This window comes from Microtus ochrogaster, chromosome 16, assembly GCF_000317375.1.
Source record: "Microtus ochrogaster isolate Prairie Vole_2 chromosome 16, MicOch1.0, whole genome shotgun sequence".
Lineage (NCBI taxonomy): Eukaryota > Metazoa > Chordata > Mammalia > Rodentia > Cricetidae > Microtus > Microtus ochrogaster.
This window is the reverse complement of record NC_022018.1, coordinates 1,674,227-1,695,227: the sequence shown is the minus strand read 5'-3', so window position 1 is coordinate 1,695,227 and position 21,001 is coordinate 1,674,227. Positions and strand designations below refer to the sequence as shown.

Genomic DNA, 21,001 nt, shown 5'->3' with positions numbered 1-21,001 from the left:
GCCCGGTTCTTCCTGCCTGTTCCTCTTGCCCGGTTCTTTGCTGTGGGCTGAGATCAGGCTGGGGGAGAAAGTCGGCCACTGCTGGATTCTTTATGATGGGCTGATATTGACGATATTCCTTTTATCATTCCAGAAAGCTGTATCCCCGCTCACGTGGTGGCTGCTATTGATGTGAATACTGTTGCTAATGAAGTATACAAGCATAATTTTCCTCACACACAATTACTGGCAAAGACTATCGAAGTGAGTATATATTATTATTTTAATAATATAATAGCAGTGAAAATGCATATTACTAATAATTCCTAAATGCTGGTTTCTGGTGGCTTAATTGGAAAATAAGTTGTGCAAATAAAATTTTAGGAGAAGAATGAATGTTTTAAATTCTATCAAAAGAAAGAGTAAATTATTTAAAGCACTCAAAGAGTGAGGTCACTATTTGCTCTCTGAAAGAAAAGATTGACATGAACATGATTAGCTTCGATAGTGGAGATAGCAAACTGTAATGGTCACATTCAGTTCCTAGCTATGTAATACAGCACGTGGTAACAATAAGAAAGGGTTCCTTGGCTATTACTTTCTGAATGCTCATTAGCAACCTTGTCAGAGTTAATATACTTCACCAATCATGGGCTCTGTTTTGAAATGAATATGAGCACTAGATGACCAAAACAAAATGAACTCAATAATATTTTTGGAGATTTTTGTCTTATGCTTTGGTTAGGCTTTTTTTTTTTATTGTGCTTGTCTTTTGCTTATCTCTTATGGTTCCCATTTTTTTGTTTATATGGGTTTGTGTGTATTTCTTATGCTTTTTCTCTCTTTTCTTTTTTCTCTGCATGTTTGTTCTATTTTACTCTGGTTTTTCTTTTTTTTTAAAAAAAAAATTTATTATTGGCCTGCTTGTTTTCTAAAGAGAAGGAAGGTATGGAATTGAATGGGTGGGAAGGTGGGGAGGATCTGGGAGGAGATGAGGAAGGGAAATCATAATCAGAATAAGCTATATGAAAAAATGTTTTTCAATAAAAATAAATAAGAACACCTCATTTTTTTCCTATTATTTGTTGGTGTGTTTGTAAAAGAGAGACATTGTGCATACAATGGCACATGCATGCGTGTGTGTGTAGGTCAAGGGACAATTTGCAGGTATTGATTCTCTTATTTTCACCATGTGGTTTCTGAGGATTGAACGTCAGGCTCGGGGGCGAGTAAGTTCCTTTATCCATGCTCTTCCTGTGGAAGACTAGCAACAGCAAGTGTCTGCTGATGTGTGAGTGTTCTCACTGAGACACTGATGGATCTAATGTAAGATTTATTAAAGCACTTTGGGAAACTTGTTATCTCATAACTTTGCAGATAATTGTCACACAGTCCAGTAATTCCATTCTGAGCTGTTTATCCACAGGGTAGCAAAAGGAAACCCAACAGAGCCCAGTATTTCTTACTGTGAAAATAAGGCTTTAACTCCTTATTGTAGAAATTTTACATGCAAAATTCTCATGAAGCTGTCAATTATGCACAGTAATGGCATCCATGCGAAGAGTGCAGTTTGTATTACTTAGTTACATTTGTTTTCTGGATTAAACTTATTTGTTCAGAATGGATATAACAAATATTTTCTCTAATTCTATAGCCTGCCTTTTTATTTCTTTAGCTATTTCCATCAAAGAGCAGAAATTATAGTTATAGGAATTTTTTTTTCCTGCACAGAACTTTTTTTAGTGTATTCTGTGAAACCTTTTTATTCTCCAAATTTTTCTGTTTTTTTTTTTTTCCTTAGATTTGTAGGTTTGGGTTTTACATTTGGATCTATGATCCATTCACACTTACTTTTTACATGCAGTATGCAGAATGGGCTATTTTTTTTTTTTTTTCACCGTAAGGGAATGTAAAGTCGATCATTTGCTGAAGGGTGGTCTTTTAGTCAGTTCCCATGACATGTTATAAGGAACAGATCACGTATTTATGGGTGCATCTTTGGGCCCTTTTCTCAGTAGGATGAATATATCAACTCTTACTTCAATAACACAAGGCTTTGATAGTGGTAGTTTTTAATACATACTGAATTCAGGCAATGTAAGTCCTGTGGGATTTTTGCCATACATACACAGGCTCTCTACTTGGTATAAGTGACTCTTGATCTTATGTAAAACCTGGAAGTTATGTCTTCTTAGTAACTGTTCTTTCCCTGGTAGATGTTCTTTGCTCCATCTTACGGTGTCGTGACTGCTGTGTGCACAGACTGATCCCAGAGGTTCAGTGGGACAGCTGTGCAGATAATGTGTGCTTCCTTCATCCTGTGACACAGTTAGTCACCCTGACCTATTTCCTGTCTCTCCTCCATTGTTTAGCTTACTTGGTTCTGTTTGGGAGTTGCCTCCCTTCACTGCTGTCTAGAAATAATTACTTAGCAGAAAGCTGTGGCAATCGTGAGATCCTATTTTAGTTTTTCAGTCTCTTTCCTGCAATGGTAGCCTGCTCTAACAGAAGTCTACTATGTGCAAACTCAATAGCACTTACATTTAACACAGTTTTTTAGGGCTTCTGAGGTTGTTTTGGCTTTGTAAAAATAAAGGTAAAGTTGTTAGAAGTTAAACTCTTATAGAATTTCATTGTAGTTGTTCACTGCCAGGATCTTTCAACCTTTCTATCTCCTCTTCTAAGATGATCTCCAGCCCTTGGTAGTGCACAACATGTGTAAGTGGGGGGGCAAAGGTCTCCCTTAAGGCTGAGCACACCATAGTCTTTTATTTTTTTACTTTAGCAGGGCAGGAGTAGCAGGTCCTCACCCAAGCCCACCATCTGTTTAGATATCGATTCTTGGCCCTGACTACAGTGTGAGGTATGATAATAACTAATAAGGTGCCCATCATAAGCTTCATGGCCAACCAGAATCAGTTTAGCCTTCTCATCATGAAAGTAGCAGTGTAAACACGTTCAGAATAAGAATACCCAAAATACGTAATTCTGAATTGAATGTACAGACTTAGGTAAATTTAGGTTTCATAATTTCTGTGAGATAGCAAATGGCAGTACCGGTTATTTTATTAAAAAATTTTATTACAAAAGCAAATTTAATATAAATATTTTAAAGTAGATGTAACCAAACATAATCTAAATCAACAAATTCTTAATATACTACTGATTGAATATTTTACTTTAACAATTTAATATCCTGTCTGTTCTACTCTTTAAGAGAAATGATGAGAAACTATGTGTATTTGGACCTATTGAGATCTCTAGATATATACTAATAGAAGCTTAAGGAATTCAAGCTTTAATTATATTTCCTTGCTAGTTTTAATAGATATGGTAAATCATTATATATGCATAGTCTATAAAATTATTGGAAACAAGAAAAGGGGCTGGGGGAAGCAATTCTAGCTCACTCAAAGGGGAGTCAGTTCATTAATCTGTGTGTTTGTGAGGAAAAAAAGAAGACTGTCTTTTTGTTTTATAGTGCAGGAAAAAAATAGGAATTTTTATCTATATATATTTGTATGGAATATAGTTTATATGTACTCACATATGTATGCTAAGAAATGGTTACATTGAGCAAGTGGCATATTCTTCCCCCTACATTCTTACTTTGTGTGAGCCTGCTGGGCGGGGCAAAGCACATCGCCATGCCATACAATAGATGCCCAGACTCACTGCAGTGGCTTGGTGCTCTTCCACCACTGTTTTTCAACCAGTTTACTCTTTGCCTCTATGGGTTTGACTTTTCCAGTTAACATATGCAGGTGAGGTCATAAAGTATCAGCCAGAATCTAACTTAACTGAAAACCCTGATTTACCTTGTGTCTCCTTGGATCAGCACAAGGTGGGGGCTGTCTCCCTGCTTAAGATATGAGGACAGGGTGAGTGGGAGGCCAAGAAGTGGAAGAGTGCTTGGTACAGAGAGAGAGAGGGGCGGGGGAGGAAATTCTTCTGGTCTCCTCCTCCTCTAGCAGACACTAGCAGGTGACTTCTGACAGGCGTTGTCAAATGGAGAGAGGAAGTCATTTAGGATGGCAAACACTGTGGATCGGGGATGGTAACTAGAGTGTAAGAGCACGATTGTCCATGGCAGCAAGATCGTGATAGCAGCGCCCTTCAGAGACTGCGATACGGTCTTGGCTGTGTACCAGGCCTGTCTTGAGGAAGGCAACTTTTTCCACACAGCCTGCCAGAAAAGTCTTCGTTATCATCCATGGTTGGGCTGAGATATAACACAGGTTCATAACCAGCGGTGGAATTCCTTAATCAAAAAGCTGTAGATGAAACCAAAATACTTAGCTAGCAAGTGAGAAATTACTAATGACTAGTGTGTAAATGTCACGAGCAGACACCTCATTGGGCTTGCTCATTGTATACAACAATGCCTGCCAGGTAAATGCTACTCAGAAATAGTAGTGGATTGATTTATAAAAATTGCTAAATGAGCTAACATACTGTACATATAAAGTGAGCAGAGAAATACCATGAAAATGCTGATAAAGGATGAAAGGGTTTAAAGCTGACAGCAGATAAATGATTGAATGGTAATTGATGCATAAAATACTCTCACTGGGCAGGACAGGATAAGGAATAGCCAGCCATGAGTTTTCACTGTTTATCACTTCTACACTGCAAGATAGGAAAACCATTGTCTTACGAGTACAGACTTCATAGTTACAAACGAAACATAAACAGGTTTATCAAAACTTATCTGAAGGATGCTCACAGTGGACCCAAAGTGGGCTTTCTCCTAGAAATGCTCCAGTGTCAAAAGTAAGGATTCTCTTGGTAGGAATTAATGAGATCCTTCTGGAAAAGAGGAAAACTCTGTCGGAGAGTATTCATAAAATTTGGTGTTTTTTACTGAACATTTTAATCTCTTGTAATAAAACTAAAAATTATGAGCACTTCTCAAGATTCATATGTTATTTCCTGGCCTTATACATGTCACTAACTTTTAATTCAGTGGCTACAGCTGACATTTTCCCGATTTCACTCACCCTTCATAGAATTCAGAGCATAAACTTTCCCACTTTATCGAAATACTTAATGCTTGTTAGAGATTTGTTTTAATAACTAGGGAGGTTGTGATACTGGGCTATTCTTTTTGTATTTCTGGCCAAGAGTGCTTAATGGGAATTGGTAATGGAAACACTGACATGTATTTCTCATTGTTGTACATATATGTGTGTTTTTATATGCATGTGTAAATGGAACAGATTAGGGGTCATTTTAATTACTCTTGTCTATTACTATTACTCTGCTAAGTTGACATAGTACTAAGCTGACCATTCTGGCTATTCATTACATCACACTTGTGAAAGAGAGAAGCACAATGATAGATGGGTGCTTAAAGATTCCCCAGACCTTTGCCAAATATGGTTACTTACAAAATAAAGTTCTGAGAAGTCCAGAAACAGCAGTGTTACACCTGAGACCTCCTAAAGGGACAGGTGTGGAGGAAGCCACTGTTTTCCTGACAAGATTGCTTTGGGAAATCGGTGTAAAGCACAGTGTTAGGCAAACCTGTGATGTCTGATTCCTTAGTTTTGTTTAGTACTTCCTCTCTTCATTCTATGCGTGTTTTCTTTCTTCCAAATGTTCATTCCTTAGGGTATTTCACTGGAAGAGTTTGACAAGCTATCTTTCAATATGATTGTAATGAGCCCTCCCTGTCAGCCATTCACAAGGTATGTATGATAAGTATTTTCTATTAAGGAAGAGTCGGTGTGGGTTGAGGATATAGCTCAGTGCAAATACTTGCCTAACATGCATGGGCCCTGTGTTCAAATCATGACACACACACATCCCTCACCACCAATAAGAAAAGAAAGGGGAGAGACAGAAGAAGGAAAGAAGGGAAACAGGAAGAGCTTAAGACCCTAGCTGCACATGCACAGCTTTAAAGCACTTTGTAAATGTATCCTTTCCTGCACTCATAATTATAATCCAGCATCAAGATTGGAATTGACAGTTACAGTCAGAAGAGCAAAATAATTTGTTCAGTAGTATATGTTTAATACTGTGTTATAGGTATATCTAAGGTACATTTATTTTGTTTCAAATTACCTTAATTCCTATAAAATGTTGAGCATTCAGAGCCAATTCTTATCAGTGAAACTGAATTTTCCTCAGAAATATTTCATTTGTAAATTACTTATGTAAAAAATTGAAAGCTAGTTTAGCATATATTTACAAATTATGTATTTCTCAAAATTAATATGATAATTCAGATTTTTCATAGCCACATTATAATTTCTAATTTCAGATTTATTTTGTAATTTCTAACAATGTGTTTCAAGGAATTGTCTTAAAACAAATTTATTTTTTCTAATAAGATATATTGTTTTTAAGTAGCCACATTAATAGAGTCTTAATGTTACTATTATTTTGTAGGTGAGAAACTGAGGCATAGAATGTTTAACTTTCCCATGACTATACAGTTAGACAAAGGTCAGAACCATTATTTCTTAATTATTGATATATTTTGTATTAATATGGCTGGCTGAAGTGTTATATATAATAAATATTTTGATTTAGATGAATAATCTTGTGCTGTAACATCTTTGAACTTGAGGAAGCTTGTCTCCCTGAGGGTTCTTGTGCCTGGATGCCATGTAGTGTGTCTGATGCTGTAGTTCCTGATCTTTGGAGTTTATAATTGAAAGGAATGTCTCATAAATTAGTGTTACAGAACAGTGACATTTGGTACTGTAAGAACCCTGCAAGACCACAAGAGCACTGAGGAGAAAGTGGCATGTGTCATGCCCAGAGAGGGGAATTCTTTCAGAGTTTCCATTCAAGCTGTGAGGAAAGCGGGGTGGGAGTTTATCAGAGAAGGCAGAGGACACCCCATGGGAAGGTGGCTTTAAGCACATGGGGCGTGTGGCCTAGTGTGCACAGAGCAGAAGTCAGCCCGAGGACATGTACAGCTGCAGTGGCCCAGGGTCCTCCCTCTTGCCATCTTCTCTGTAGGTTAGCCTAAGTCCAGCTGCTGCTGCCGCCGCGATTCCATAGTTGATATCTGAGCTCTGGTGGAAAGGGAAAGAATATAGAACTGGAGATTTCTGAGGAATCTGTTTAAGACCAGTTTAATCTCCAGTCTTTAATCTCAGACCTGCTGATAGATTGATAGAGATGTCTTGTAGCTTAGGACCATGAGGCTACTAAGCACCGAAGTAAAAACCCTGACCCTCTCTGGTCCTGTTTTCCAGACCCCATCCTAGTGTTCCTTTCCATTTGAACCTTGGCCATGCTGTGAACTTTGTCCACTGTGTTTCCTAGCCCAGTGCTGCCTGATTCCACGTGCCGACCCTAGGTTGTCTAAACCCTGAGATCAAGGGTTTGTTTACACCGGACAAGATTATCTCAGTGTCCCTTCTTGTCCAGTCTGATTAAATGGTGGTTATCACGAGTGTCATCTACTGGGATCACCACCTACCCAGCCAACTTGTTTTCCTTTCTTTTCTGTTTTGTTCCTTATGGTAAAGATCAACTTATTTGAATTCTCTTAACTGACTAAGTCTTTTTGGTATCATTATGTAAAATTTTTGATAAACTTCTTTTGTGTTTTCTTTGCTTTTTTAGAATTGGCCTACAAGGGGATATGACTGATCCAAGGACAAATAGCTTCTTGTACATTCTAGATATTCTCCCAAGGTAATATAGATTTTTGCAAACTTACCTTAAATTTAAAGCTATGAGTATGGAAGAATGTAATGCTTGTCACTCTGTAGAGATTAGAAGTTGCCACATGCCCCCTTCTTCTGTCACAGTTAATAAAACGACAGCAAATGTTTCAGAATTACATGCTTCCCTCCACAGTGAGTGACAGAGCTGTCAGGAGCCACCTAAATTTGGTTGCTGCTGCTCATTCATTCTAGTCATGCAGATGTTGCCAGTGCTGGTGAACGCTGCCATCGGGGCTGAATGGCAGCCTGTGAGCCATGCAGAAGCCCGGGAAAGCCAGATTATGAGCTATGCTTCAGTGGAAGTTAACTCTTCAGGTGTGAACTTGTTCAAGTATGGAATGTCTTGGGAAAAATGAATAAAATAGGATTTAAAATTCATTTTTTTAAAATCTAGAAAGTTACTTAAGCCTCCATTTCTTACAAGTTGTGATTTTCTTTTTACTTCTTTGTAATGAAATATTTGTATTTCTATTTGTTTTGGCTTGTAGATTACAAAAATTACCCAGGTATATTCTTCTAGAAAATGTTAAAGGTTTTGAAGTATCATCTACAAGGTAAAGCATATATTTGTCTTGCACATGTCTTAGACTTGGAGGAGAAGAGAGAGGGAGAACTGTGGTCAGGGTATAATATATGAAGGAAGATTAAAAATATTTGCTATATTGAAAAATAAATTAAAAACAAAATGCAATTTCTCAGGTAATGACTTGAAAGACTTGTCTCTAAATGGCTTTAGTAGCGTTGGGTTTTTCCTGCTGATGAAGTGTTGTGTGTGTTGTTATATAAGGATGTCATGTCTAAGCTAGGGCTGGGTCTTTTCTCTTTGCAGAGAGCTGCTGATACAAACGATGGAAGCCTGTGGTTTTCAGCATCAGGAGTTTCTGTTATCTCCGTCCTCTGTAGGTGTCACAACTGCAAACCCTTAGATGAGTGATCATTTAAGGACTTCCCCACCCCGGGGAATTTGATGTAATAAACAATATAGACCTATTTTTAATATTTCATATAAGTGTTAAGTTGACTTAGACATGACTGTTACTTTCTGAAGAACACAGTCCATGCTTGTTGATTTACCTGTACATAAAATAGGTTCATTAAATTTCATGCATTTTTCTTTTTGGAAAATAAACGATTATAGGTTTTGAAAATAAATGGAGTTTTACATGTTTGAATTAGGTGTCTTGTGTGCAGTAATGCTCAAAGTAGTCCAAGATTGAAAGCAAAGTGGACATATTGTTTATAATTCTTTGTTGTTAAATGACATTAGATTGCAAGCACTGTTCAAAGCACTTGCTATTTGAAAGATTGATGTTGTAAGTGTTGCTGTGTTTGCCATTCCTTTTAGTTTCTCATCATCGTTAGCTATATTATATAGCTCTTTGTGCACAGATGAAAATAAAATGTAGTTTAAAAATTTAATATATAAGTTGTCAGAATTTGCAGTGTAACTGATCTCTTTAACTTTATTTCTGATCATTGCCTCTTCTAGAGTATAGTACATCCTCCTCTTTAAAAGTAAAAGTAAGAATAGCAAAAATATCTATATTTGAATTTAATCTACTATTTTACCACTATTATATTATCAATAACAAATACAGAATGTCTCTATTTCTTCTTACTTGTGAATTATGACCTATGAATGCATTTGTCTGGGAGAAATATCATTCACTGAAAGATACAGAGCAGCAAGGTAACTGCCTTAGATTCTTCTGTGAAGAAGTCTTCCAAAAATCAGTAGCCATATTTGCTCTGGCAGAAATGAGGTGCATATCTGTCTGCATCTTTATGCTGAAGTTGCTATTAATCTCCCAAATTTCATATGGTAACTAGCCTTTCTGTTTTACTTGCAGCTTGGTATTCCAAACTCGAGGCTACGATATTTTCTCATTGCAAAGCTTCAGTCAGAGCCTTTACCTTTTCAGGTCCCTGGTCAGGTATTGTTGCTGCTGCTGCTATTACTGTGTACTCGTGAATGAATCTCGGTCTGCCAGTTTCTTCTCAGTACCTACTCAGGGCTACAGTGCCTATAGAGTTTATAATACAGTCATCTTCATATCTGTTTCCAGGTCTCTGTTTCTCCTGGTGTTTACTTTTATCTCTCTCTTCTCTTTGGTTTACTTTTCACTAAGCTAAATAGAGCTAAAGCTCACAAAGCTTTGTAAGTTTGAAAATTATCATTAGCATTGTTATCCCCCGTAACTTCCAGGCCCACTGACTTTTGCATTTGTCATTTTCTCTTCCACTTAAAGCCTTTGATTACTTCTGATAAAATATAGTGTACTGTCTTTGAAATGGCCTGTTTAAACATATTTATTATACTTTCCATGATGCCAATTTTATTTATCTTAATTGGTTAAAATGTAGTAATCATTAGTATAAGCTAGCATCAAATTCTCAACTGCTAAGTTGAGATTCTTGGTAAGTAATTTTATGTTTTCATAAGAAATGAGGAAAGATAACAGAGTTGCAATGGCTCAAAGAACTTTGCTCCACGTAACTGTCCCCAGTACAGCTCAGAAGCCAGTAGGTCGGCTAGTGAAGTCCAGTCATCATTTTGACTCTCCAGTGACAGATGTTCTTTCTGTCTGGACGGTTTCAGAAGCAATGTGAAAAGTGTATTAAGGAAGACTTAATCATTAGAAATTCCTTGAGTATTTTTCTCAGTTATAAAATAGAAGTATATGAGATTATGAGTTTCTATATCAAATCATCCACACTGCCCACCCCACCCCCACATGAATATTCTCAGTGAAAAGCACTGTGAGTTTTGTTTCCTAATGAGGATGTTGCAGCATTTCCTTTTTAATGGAGGACTTTGCTAATCTTTAGTTCTCTGCACATTTTCCAATGTCAACATTGCTTTTTAAACTTCTTTCCCCCTTGTGATGCTGTGTTTATATTTTGTGAGCTTTTCCATTAATAAGTACACCAAACAGGAATTCCGTGAAATAAATCCTCTGCAGCTCACTTTCTGTATGGCTGTATGACTAATAACTTCTGACAACAGCTTGTGTAAATACAAGCAGACCACTATGTTTATCTTTTTAATGTCAACCTTATAAAGTCTAAAAAGTTCCCACATGTTCAGTTGATATTATTGATTTATCTCTTATTTTAAATAAAACTTTTTGACAATTTGTATTTTTTAATTTAATGCCAGATACTGATGGAGTTTCCTAAAAGTGCGACTATACAGCCACAAAACTGTTCCGTAGTTGCAGAAAATAAGCTACTAGCGGAGAGTCCTGAACCAAGCACCTGCTTTGATAGCAGCAGCACACAGTGTTCAGGAAAAGATACCATTCTTTTTAAGCTTGAAACTGCAGAAGAAATCGACAGGAAGCACCAGCAGGACAGTGACCTCTCTGTGCAGATGCTGAAAGAGTTTCTTGAAGATGTTGACCCAAGCCAGTACTTTTTACCACCAAAGTTGTTGCTGCGATACGCTCTTCTACTAGATATTGTTAAGCCCACCTCCAGAAGGTCCATGTGCTTTACCAAAGGGTAAGGTTGTATCTAAAATAATCATGTTTCATAGCTAGTCTTTTAGTTCTCAGAGCAAGAGGTGTTTGATAAATGTTTCTCTTAGACTGACTTTTTTCCTAATTGCCAGTAGAGCACAAGTGAGCATTCCTGGCCCAGAACATTCTGTGCACCACCCACAGAGCGTTCGCGGAAGACAAGGCCATTTGCGAATGACCTTTGTATAGCTTCAGTACTTGTCTTAGCATGATTTCTGCAGTTTGTGAATTGGTAATCTTACATTTCTTTCTCTGAGACACATCAAACCTCAAGAGTGATGTCTATTACTATATTGGAAGAAATTATATTTTAATTTAAGGAAATAAAATTGAATCATCCAGTTACAGTTTAAAATTTACTTGGATTTTTAAATAGATAATGAATTCTCATGTTCCAAAATTCAAAAGTTACTAATATTATAAAACTCCCTACTTCATCTGTCTTTTGGCCATCTGTGTCTTTTACCAGCCTGTGGTATCAATATACTATCTGGCCTTCCAATGGTGGTGTTATTAATATTGCTTCCTGGGATGAACATTAAAAAAAAACTTCTCACCATGGCAACAGTACCCCTACTACTAATGCTCCAGCCTCAAACTTAAGCATGATTCCACCAAAGTTCACTCTTGAGAACCAACGAGTTTATTGGGCTTCTTTCCAGAGCACAGGTGAGAGGTTCCTAAGGGGTGTAAGTACTCCTGACTCCCAGCAGGCTGTACCTGGAAAACCTTTACACAGTAAGGATCATGGCTTGCCTGTATCTGCACAGAGGGAGGGTCCTTTATCTACTCTTCCCTGGCTATATACTCTAGCTCTCCCCGATGCCATCTGCAATGAAGGCAGAGTTGCACAGCACAGTGATAGGGAGCAGTGGATACTCAGGTGACATCTGTGACCCTCCCCACCTTTCTACAAGGGACAAAAGCAGTCAACAGGCCTAGCTGGGGCACTCTTTTCGTGAGAGGACAGAGATGAATTTCCAAAATGGTGGCTGCTGGCTTAGAGGAAAGCTACTCATAATCTTCCTTGGATATTATTGCCATGGTAATATAAGAATGCCTTTGATGTTCATGGTAAAAGAGGAGTATAATTTGTTTTGTTAATTACCTATGGTTGAACATTTAGTGTTTTATTTTGGGTTGTTTCTTGAATCACAACAATTTTTTGACAGTTTTTAAAAAACATGGTGATAGGAGGAATTGCTTAGGAAAAAAGTTAAAAACATTGTCTCTGTTTTGTGCATGCCCCTCAGCTTCACTCTGTGATGTGAAGGCAACCGTCTTCTTGCCTGCTTGTTGTTAGGCTGTGGAAAGGCGCTGCTGCCCTATAGCCACATAGACTCAGGCTGATTTTATGATCTGCTGCTATGCTTCCAGGAGAAAGGATTTATTATTTAAAAAGACTCCACTCAACTCTTGTCTATTACCAAGTTCAATAGGTTCTGGTTAGGACTCTCATAAAATAATACTTAGCAGTTTGTAATAAAAAGCAGCCTTGGTGCTCTCTTGTAATACAGATGGCATAAAGGAAGCCTCACTCTGATAGCTCTGCATCTTCAGCTAAAGATGGCGGGCGCACAGATGTCTAAGTGTGCGCACATATAAGAAGACAGTGGGAAGCAGTTATTTTTCCCTGATGTACTTCTCTAGTCTATAGTTTCAATTGTCCTTACTGTGAAAAGAGAGTGCTCATGATGGAAAGCCAACTTGTCAACAACAGAAAAATAATACTAGACCTGTCATTTCTGAAGTATTTTGTACATCTTATACAATTTAAAACTAATTCTTAAATGAAGATGCTAATAAGAGAAAACTGGGTTAATGAAAGTTAAACTTAAGTTCTTGTGGTATTAGGGAGCCAAAGATTTTGGATGCTGAGAAGAAATTATAATTTGGGCATTATAAAAATAATAGCAATATATTTCCATCTATATATTTGGTTTAATGTGGCAGGGACCTTTGAAATATAGTGTGTACTTCCTAACAAGGAACATTGCAGATATGACAATTGATACAAAAACACTAATACAGTGTTTAGTGGTGTTTATACAACTCAACTGCCAAGTTTAGTTTTCAGAAGTTTAAATAGAATTATGTCTTTTATTTTATTTTAAATTAAAAAGCCTATTTCTATGATACTATCAAAGATGTTTTAGAAGAATATAAATTTATGTCATTTTAGAAATATTTTATCATGTAAAAATATTTTTAGAAAGAGATCTCTGGCTAGTATACTGTTTTTAATAAGCATAAGGACCAAAATTAGAACCCCAGAACACATGTCAAATATAGCTAGGTATGGTGGCATACTGCAAACTCAGCTCTGGAGAGTGAGACCAGCAGATCTCTGGGCCTTGCTGGATGGCCAGCTTAACTTATTTGGTGTGTTTGATGCCAGTGAGAGAGCCTGTCTGCAAAAAACATTGGGTTGTGCTTGAGACATGACAGCCAGTGTTGTCCTTGGGTCTTTACACACATACATGTACATGCACACCTATATATACATAAACAGTCACACAGACTCAGAGAGAGAGAGAGAGAGAGAGAGAGAGAGAGAGAGGAGAGAGAGAGAGAGAGAGCGCACACGCGCGCGCTTTGGCATTAATATACATCAGGTGTCATGTATTATTAATGTGAATTTTTCAGGTATGGAAGCTACATTGAAGGGACAGGCTCAGTGTTACAGACTGCAGAGGATGTTCAGGTACCATGTATGTTTTTAAATTTAAACTTTCTATTCAGTAATATTATCTTTAATATTTAATTTAAGAATATTAAAATATTTGAAATGTTCGGCTGAATGGCTATGTAGTTACTGATAACACATTTTATTTTCTGTGGTGTAATTCTTTTACTTACTGAGTTTCTTGTTAGCATTGTGAAATTGACTTTGTTAGTTTACTCAGTTTCCTGTACGTTTTATAATTTTCTAATTTTTATATTTACTGATGTGTCTTAGGTTCCTGATCAGTTCAGTAGAGCCTTTGCTTTTCCAAGTCTGTTGCCATTATTGAAGCAGTGATCCAGCTGTTCACAGAGATAGTCACTTGTACGTTCTGCTCCGTGTGACATGGCAGATGGTTTGTCCACTGCCCTCCAGCTGCCTCGCAACTGGAAACGGTAAGTCTGGTCATGCAGTATTTTTTAATTTCTTGTGGATTTTTTTTTTAACAGATTGAGAATGTCTTCAAATCTCTTAATAATTTGCCCCCGGAAGAAAAGATAGCTAAGTTGTCAACGCTCAAACTGCGATATTTCACGCCTAGAGAAATTGCGAATCTGCAGGGATTTCCTCCAGAATTTGGTATGTGAGATCCGTGAGGGTCACAGCTTTCCTTTATTAAAGCTCTCAGCATTTCAGTAGGACCTTACATGTGTGTTTCATGAGTGACTTCGCCAGGACAGGTGAGTTTGTGAACCCCCTCCTGTGTGCCGTGGAGCTTTGGGGTTTTCCTGGCTTGTCTTCTCTTCTGTCATGTCTCAGGGAAGGTGCTGAGCCTTGTCTTGTAGTATTCCCTCTCTAGTCCAGCAGGGATCAGCCCATTCAGGAGGAGGACAGGATGTTGATGACTGACTCTCTCGGGCAGTGGATAGGTCTGAACTCGGTAACTCCACACTAGCCTGTGTATGGTGCGGGGTCCCCTCAATTTCTCCCCTATATTTTCTTGTAATTTTTATTAACTCAGAGCCTCAAGTATGCTGTACCCAGCTACATTCCCCTGCCCTTTCCTTTTTTTTTTTTTTTTTTTTTTAAGTTGACCAGGCAGTCTTGAGCCTGCTTTTTAGCCCAGGTGGTCCTTGAAGTCATGATCTTTCTGCCTCAGCCCTCTCAGTAGCTGGGATTACAGTCTATACTAACACGCTCGGCTAGGCCCAATTGGCATTTTCACAGTAAGAAGGTAAAGGGTGGTTGAGTTAACCAGTTGTTGGATAGGGGTTGGATTTGAGGTTGATTTTTACTTGAGCGAAGACACATTATCAGTTATTTGTCTTTGTTGTCTACTATAAGGAATGTGAGGGGCACTCAGGAGCATTAGGGGATCTACAGCAGGGGAACTGACAAACAAAAGCAGAGATAGAGGGAAGGCAAAGTCCTCACTTCACTGTAGTACAGGAAATCCAGGGATTAGTGCCGTGAAGCCTGGACACTGTCCTGTGCTTACTGTGTTCCCAAGCCCTTCCTGTCCCATTGCCGCCAGCACTCTAGGTCTAAAACATCCATGTTTTCTTACATCAGGGACTCAGAGTGCTCCCCATTCCTGGCTAAACTAGACCTACCCAGCAAGCCTCCAGGACTAGGAGGAGGAAATCCGCCTCTGAGAACTCTGCTTGAGGATTTGAATATCTAAGGGAGACTTTTAAGTCCAGTAGAGTTGTAATATTGATGCCTGTTTGTGAGGTGAATAATAGGCGAAAGAGATTGGGTTTCAGAGCCTAAGTACTAAACTTACAGATGAGGTCCCTTGTACACTGACAGCAAGCCGGCCATCCCATTTAACTGCTCTCAGTGTTTGCTTCTGTGAGCATACTCACAGCAACCAGGCTTATTTTCTACTCCCTGTCCTTTAAAGGCTTATCATTGCTGCAGTTTATGTTTATAAATTTGGATAGTTTATATATATATTTGTGTGTGTGTGTAACAATAAAAATTGAAAAAGAGCATAATTTTGAGAGGGAACAAGGATGGGCACATAGGAGAGGCAGGTAGAAAGAAAGGGAAGGGAAAACACTATAATTGTATTCTGTTTTTAATTTTTTTCTTTTTTTCTTTTTTTTAAATTGATATTTATTGAGCTCTACATTTTTCTCTGCTCCCCTCCCTTCTCTCCTCCCCCCCTTCAATCCTCGATTCCCCAAGGTCCCAATTTACTCAGAAGATCTTGTCTTTTTATACTTTCTACTTCCCATGTAGATTATATCTGTATAAGTCTCTCTTAGTGTCCATATTGTTGTCTAAGTTCTTTGGAATTGTGGTTTGTAGGCTGGCTTTCTTTGCTTTATGTTTAAAAACCACTTATGAGTGAGTACATGTGATAATTGTCTTTCTGTGTCTGGGTTACCTCACTCAAAATGATGTTTTCTAGCTCCATCCATTTTCCTGCAAAAATCAAGCTGTCGTTATTTTTTTTTCTGCTGTGTAGTACTCCATTGTGTAAATGTGCCATATTTTTCTTATCCATTCTTCAGCCGAGGGGCATTTAGTTGTTTCCAGGTTCTGGCTATGACAAACAAAGCTGTTATGAACATAGTCGAGCACATGTCCTTGTGGCACGATTGAGCATCCTTTAGATATATACCCAAAAGTGGTATTATTGGGTCTTGAGGAAGGTTGTTTCCTAATTTTCTGAGAAATCGCCACACTGACATAATTTAAGATAGAAAAAATTACTATGTTCCCCCCTTTTTTGGTCAGCCCATTCAATCATCAATATTTTAGAGATTGTTACTAAAGAAAGGCAGACGTTCCTTGGTTCATGTCACAAAGGGAGAAAATTTAGGAGCTGAGGATTAGACTTAATTCTGGTTTCCAGTCTGTTCTCCTACTTCCTATTCTCTTCGTATTTTGAACAAGCAGGTGTACTCTGCATACTTCTTAAAAGAGAAGTCTAATCAAAGTGAGTTCCTTAGTCTTAGAAACCTGATTATTTTACCTCTAGAGCTGTGGTCACCGTGGTAATATTGAAACTTGATAAGGGGTTTGGAGGGCCAGAATCAAACCAAGCTAGAATCTTTCTTTGCTCTACCTTAAATTATCTTTTCTCTTTTTGTTTTCTTTTTTTGTAAAATGTAGATAATTAAAACCACCCACTTTATGAGGTATTATGACAGTTGACTGAGTTAGTGTGTTTAAATGTTTACATATTATCCTAGAAAAATTATATTGGTTTAAATTATTTCTCTATAATTTTAAAATATTACATTTACTTGTTTATTTATTTGTGTGTGTATGTGCATGTTCATATGTGCATCTGCCATGATGTATGTGTGTGTATGTTAAAGGATACCTTGAGGATTCTCTCTTTACCTACTTACCTAAAAGTCTTTAAGTAGTGGCACTAAGCTATCTTGGTAGACCCTAGAGATGGCTACTTTTTATTTTATAAATTTCATAAATATTTTTTCTGTTTTGAAATTTGAGTTGAGTAAAGTAGAATTTCTTGAGGTTCTTCAAATATATGAACACAAAATACTATGAGGAGTCTTTATTTTATTCCATTTAATTTTTAACATTTTCTTAGATTAAAATATAATCACATCATTTTCCTTTTTACCTTTCACCCTTTCAACCCCTCCCATGTGTCCCCTCCTTGTTCTTTCTCAGATTCATGGCCTCATTTGTTATTGTTACATATTTTTAATTGCTGAATTCTCTTTTAAAAAATATGATATGCTTGTGTTGACAGTTTTGCCCAGATGTTATCATAGAACATGACATAACTGTCCTTCATATGTGCTTCCAACATTAGCTCTGGGTACAAAAATGGACATTGTCTGAGCCATTTGTTCCCTGGCAATGATGGAATCATATTGATCTTTCTGTTCATTTTGTCCCGGTGTCTTGTGGCTGTCAACTTGCTTGTCTGTGACTAGCTGGCTTTAGGAGAGGGACACTGACCTTTACTGGAGAAGGAAAAGCTGCTATCTTGATCTCATGCATTCTATGTGGTTTTGTTTTTGAAGACTTGAGTTTTTTTTAATCTATCAAGGCTTTTTAAAATCACCCTTTAACTTAAAAACTATTATAATTTTTTTCTATCACTTAGTTTAGACTTTAATATCTGCACAAAATAAAATTCTGTTCCTAAACTTACCTTTCCCTTTAGTGAAGCCTTAACCTTGCAAAGCAATCCCTAGGATAGTGTAAAAGTTCCTTGTAAACACATTTGTGTTCATGGTTTTGGAACTGAACAATCTTTGAGATTAGTAAGGTGCATGCCTGTGGCTCACTATCTGTGCGATATAAGCTTTACAGTCATGCTTAATTGCAGATGGCGACTTTATTATAGTAATTACTGTTATCTTATTACAGTTAATATAGAGTCTAATATTGGTGAAGCTACTTTACATAATGGGTCTTCATTACAATTATATGAAATTGTACTATTCTTAATGTTCTTAATTATTTCCTTTATATTATTGTTTAATTTTCTTTTGCTTCGCTTGTTATGACAAATCACACTGAATGTGATTAAATCAGGTAAGAGAAAATCAGCTTATGGAAGCAAACTATGAAAACGAGCTATATATGGGATATATAAAGAACTTTTTACAGCTCAACAATAAAAAGAAAATAATCCAAGATAAAAAATGTGAAAATGATTTGAATATACATTTCTTTAAAGAAAATAGGCAGATATCCAATAAACATATGAAATGGATGTTAAATATCATTAGAGAAATGTAAGAAAACCACAGTGAACTATTTCTTTATATCCACCAGAGTGAAATCAGACAGTGCTAACATCTCTGCAGACATTAAACGAATATGACTCAGCAGTTTTACCTCTAGATACATATCCCAAAAAACTCCCATAATATGTACATATTATAATAGTATCCCAAATGGAAACAGCTCAAGCATTTACCAGTAGATGAATGAATAATAAAATATGTCTTATCTTAATAATAGTATTGACTAATAGAAAGTAAGTACTGGAATTTGCTCTAATGTGAATAGACCTGATAACATTATGATAACTGTGAAAAGACTGACATAAAGCATATCTGTTGATTCCATGTATGAAGTTAGAATAGTCAAATCTGTAATAGCATCAAAAATAGTGGTTGGGGGTGGGCAAAGACAAGTACAGGAAGTGACTGCTGCTGATGGGTGCAAGCATATTTCATTTTGAAGCAATGAAAATGAAGATGTTTGAGAACTCTCCTAAAATGCACAAAGCAAATACTTTTTTAAAAGAGTAAATTTTATGATAAGTGTTGTTAAATAAAAATAAAACTTACTGAGAAAAATAATAGCCACCATTTTTCCAAAGTGAAATAACATGTTTTTGTGAACTCTATGTGTTTACCTTAGCTGTACTCTGTTATTATTTGATATAATTGTGTTATACAGCACCTCTTGCTATCAGCATTATAGCATGATGTTATACAACATTCAGTCCTCCAAATCCCCATTTATTTATAAACTGTCGTGCTCATATTAGCAGTTTACTATCTTTTGTGTTAGCTGTGAGTATACTTTCTTAGTACTGTGTTCTTTGGCAGTTTCATGTGTGAGCATCATAGAGTATGCTTACACAGACACACTACAGTGGCACTAGGTGATCCATTGTATAGCATAGGGCCTTTGTTGGCCCTGACACTGCCAAGAAGACATGAATGTATTTATAAGTGGCCATTGTGCCTTTACTAAAAGGTATCTTTTATTTGTGGACATTAGCATTGCAAGTAACTATACTGAAAAGGCCACCTCTGTTTTCTAGAGTTTCCCGAGAAGATAACAGTGAAGCAGCGGTACCGGCTTCTTGGCAACAGTCTCAATGTGCATGTGGTGGCCAAACTCCTCACAGTCCTGTGTGAATCATTTGGAAGTACCTCCAATTCTAGACAGTGATTCTAAAATTCTATTTTAAGCAAATTTGTATAAAATTTAAATTAGCTTCATAGCATTTTAATTGGAAATTTATGTAATGCATGTCAAATTGTTTTCTTAAATTTATATCACCATATCCCCAAAACTTCACTTTGTTGTTTTGCCCTATGGGCAAATATTTTTATAAAGTTTTTAAGTATGTGTATGAAATATGTTTCACATGCTGCAAACTAAAGATATTTAAACTTTTATATCTATTTTAGTACTTTATATAGTATGGCATGAATAATATAATGATCTTTAGAAAATCATTTTTGTATGTTAATTTTCAAGTTGTTTTATGTAACATGGAGAAACCAAGTGTACCTGGAAGCATCATCCCTTCTGACTAGATTCCATAGTGTTAGAAGGTGCTGTGCATTGCTATGGAAGGGAGAGATCACCATTCTTAACCAGCTGGGAACCCTGGGAGCTGCAGTGATGACTGCCCTGTTAGGGTATGTCCACGAGTGCTATGGGAACAACCAGCTGCTCTCCGAGTTGATTTAAGGCCTGATCAATGAGATGGAACCCATGCCTGGCACTGTTATCTGGCTCAGCACCCTATGGCTAGATAGGTCATGGAACCTAGGGGTAATCTACCACCATTATTCTGCTAAATGGGCATAGTATTAAGTCATTCCTGATGGTTTATTATTATAGATTAGTGTTGCCCTCAATACAGGGAATATGCTTCTTTTAGTAGATGGCAATATAGAAACTCGAAACTGCTTACCGTGCAGAGACTGAAAGACTGTGGGGAGCTCAGTACCAAGTGGGACATAGCACCTCCTTCCTGCCAAGGTTCAGGGATCCCTGCAGAAGGGGGAGCAGAAAGACTGTAAGACCCAGAGGTGGTTTAAGAAACCAGTGTTTCCAGGCAGAGCAAGACAGCTGTACATATGAACTCATAGCCATTGTGACAGCAAGCACAAAGCCTGCATGAGCTGAAATCCGCACAGGACCCCAGCACGAAGAGTGTGGAGAGTGCCAAAGTGGATATTGAGTCCCACGCTAGCTGAGAAGCTACCTGCAGTTGATAGCTGCTGGGAGAGAGGCCATTTTCCTCAAGGGTGTGGTTGCTGGTACGTGGTTCACACTCCTGGCAGGCTTATACTCAAGAATGTCGGAGCAACACAATTGGACTTGATTGTTTTGTTTTGCTTCTCCACCCCCATTCCCCCCCCACACACACACAGAGTTTCTCTGTGTAACAG

The 21,001-nt window shown here is 37.4% G+C and overlaps 1 protein-coding gene across 2 annotated transcripts in view; it reads left to right on the top strand.

Moving 5' to 3' along the window:
• Trdmt1 (tRNA aspartic acid methyltransferase 1) overlaps positions 1–21,001 on the top strand; it is a 32,117-nt gene extending 11,116 nt beyond the window's left edge. Inside the window, exons 2-11 of one of the 2 annotated variants that reach the window (XR_003377553.1) lie at positions 134–243; positions 5,593–5,669; positions 7,567–7,638; positions 8,159–8,224; positions 8,500–8,569; positions 9,521–9,604; positions 10,831–11,174; positions 13,838–13,895; positions 14,151–14,311; positions 19,636–19,713. Coding sequence is in view for 1 of the 2 variants with exons in the window: in XM_005354632.3 (XP_005354689.1) it covers positions 134–243; positions 5,593–5,669; positions 7,567–7,638; positions 8,159–8,224; positions 8,500–8,569; positions 9,521–9,604; positions 10,831–11,174; positions 13,838–13,895; positions 14,366–14,495; positions 19,636–19,766 (1,142 nt within the window). In the remaining variant the exon portion in view is untranslated. Of the gene's footprint in view, positions 1–133; positions 244–5,592; positions 5,670–7,566; positions 7,639–8,158; positions 8,225–8,499; positions 8,570–9,520; positions 9,605–10,830; positions 11,175–13,837; positions 13,896–14,150; positions 14,312–14,365; positions 14,496–19,635 lie in introns of both variants that reach the window. The other variant, XM_005354632.3, reaches the window with a different exon arrangement.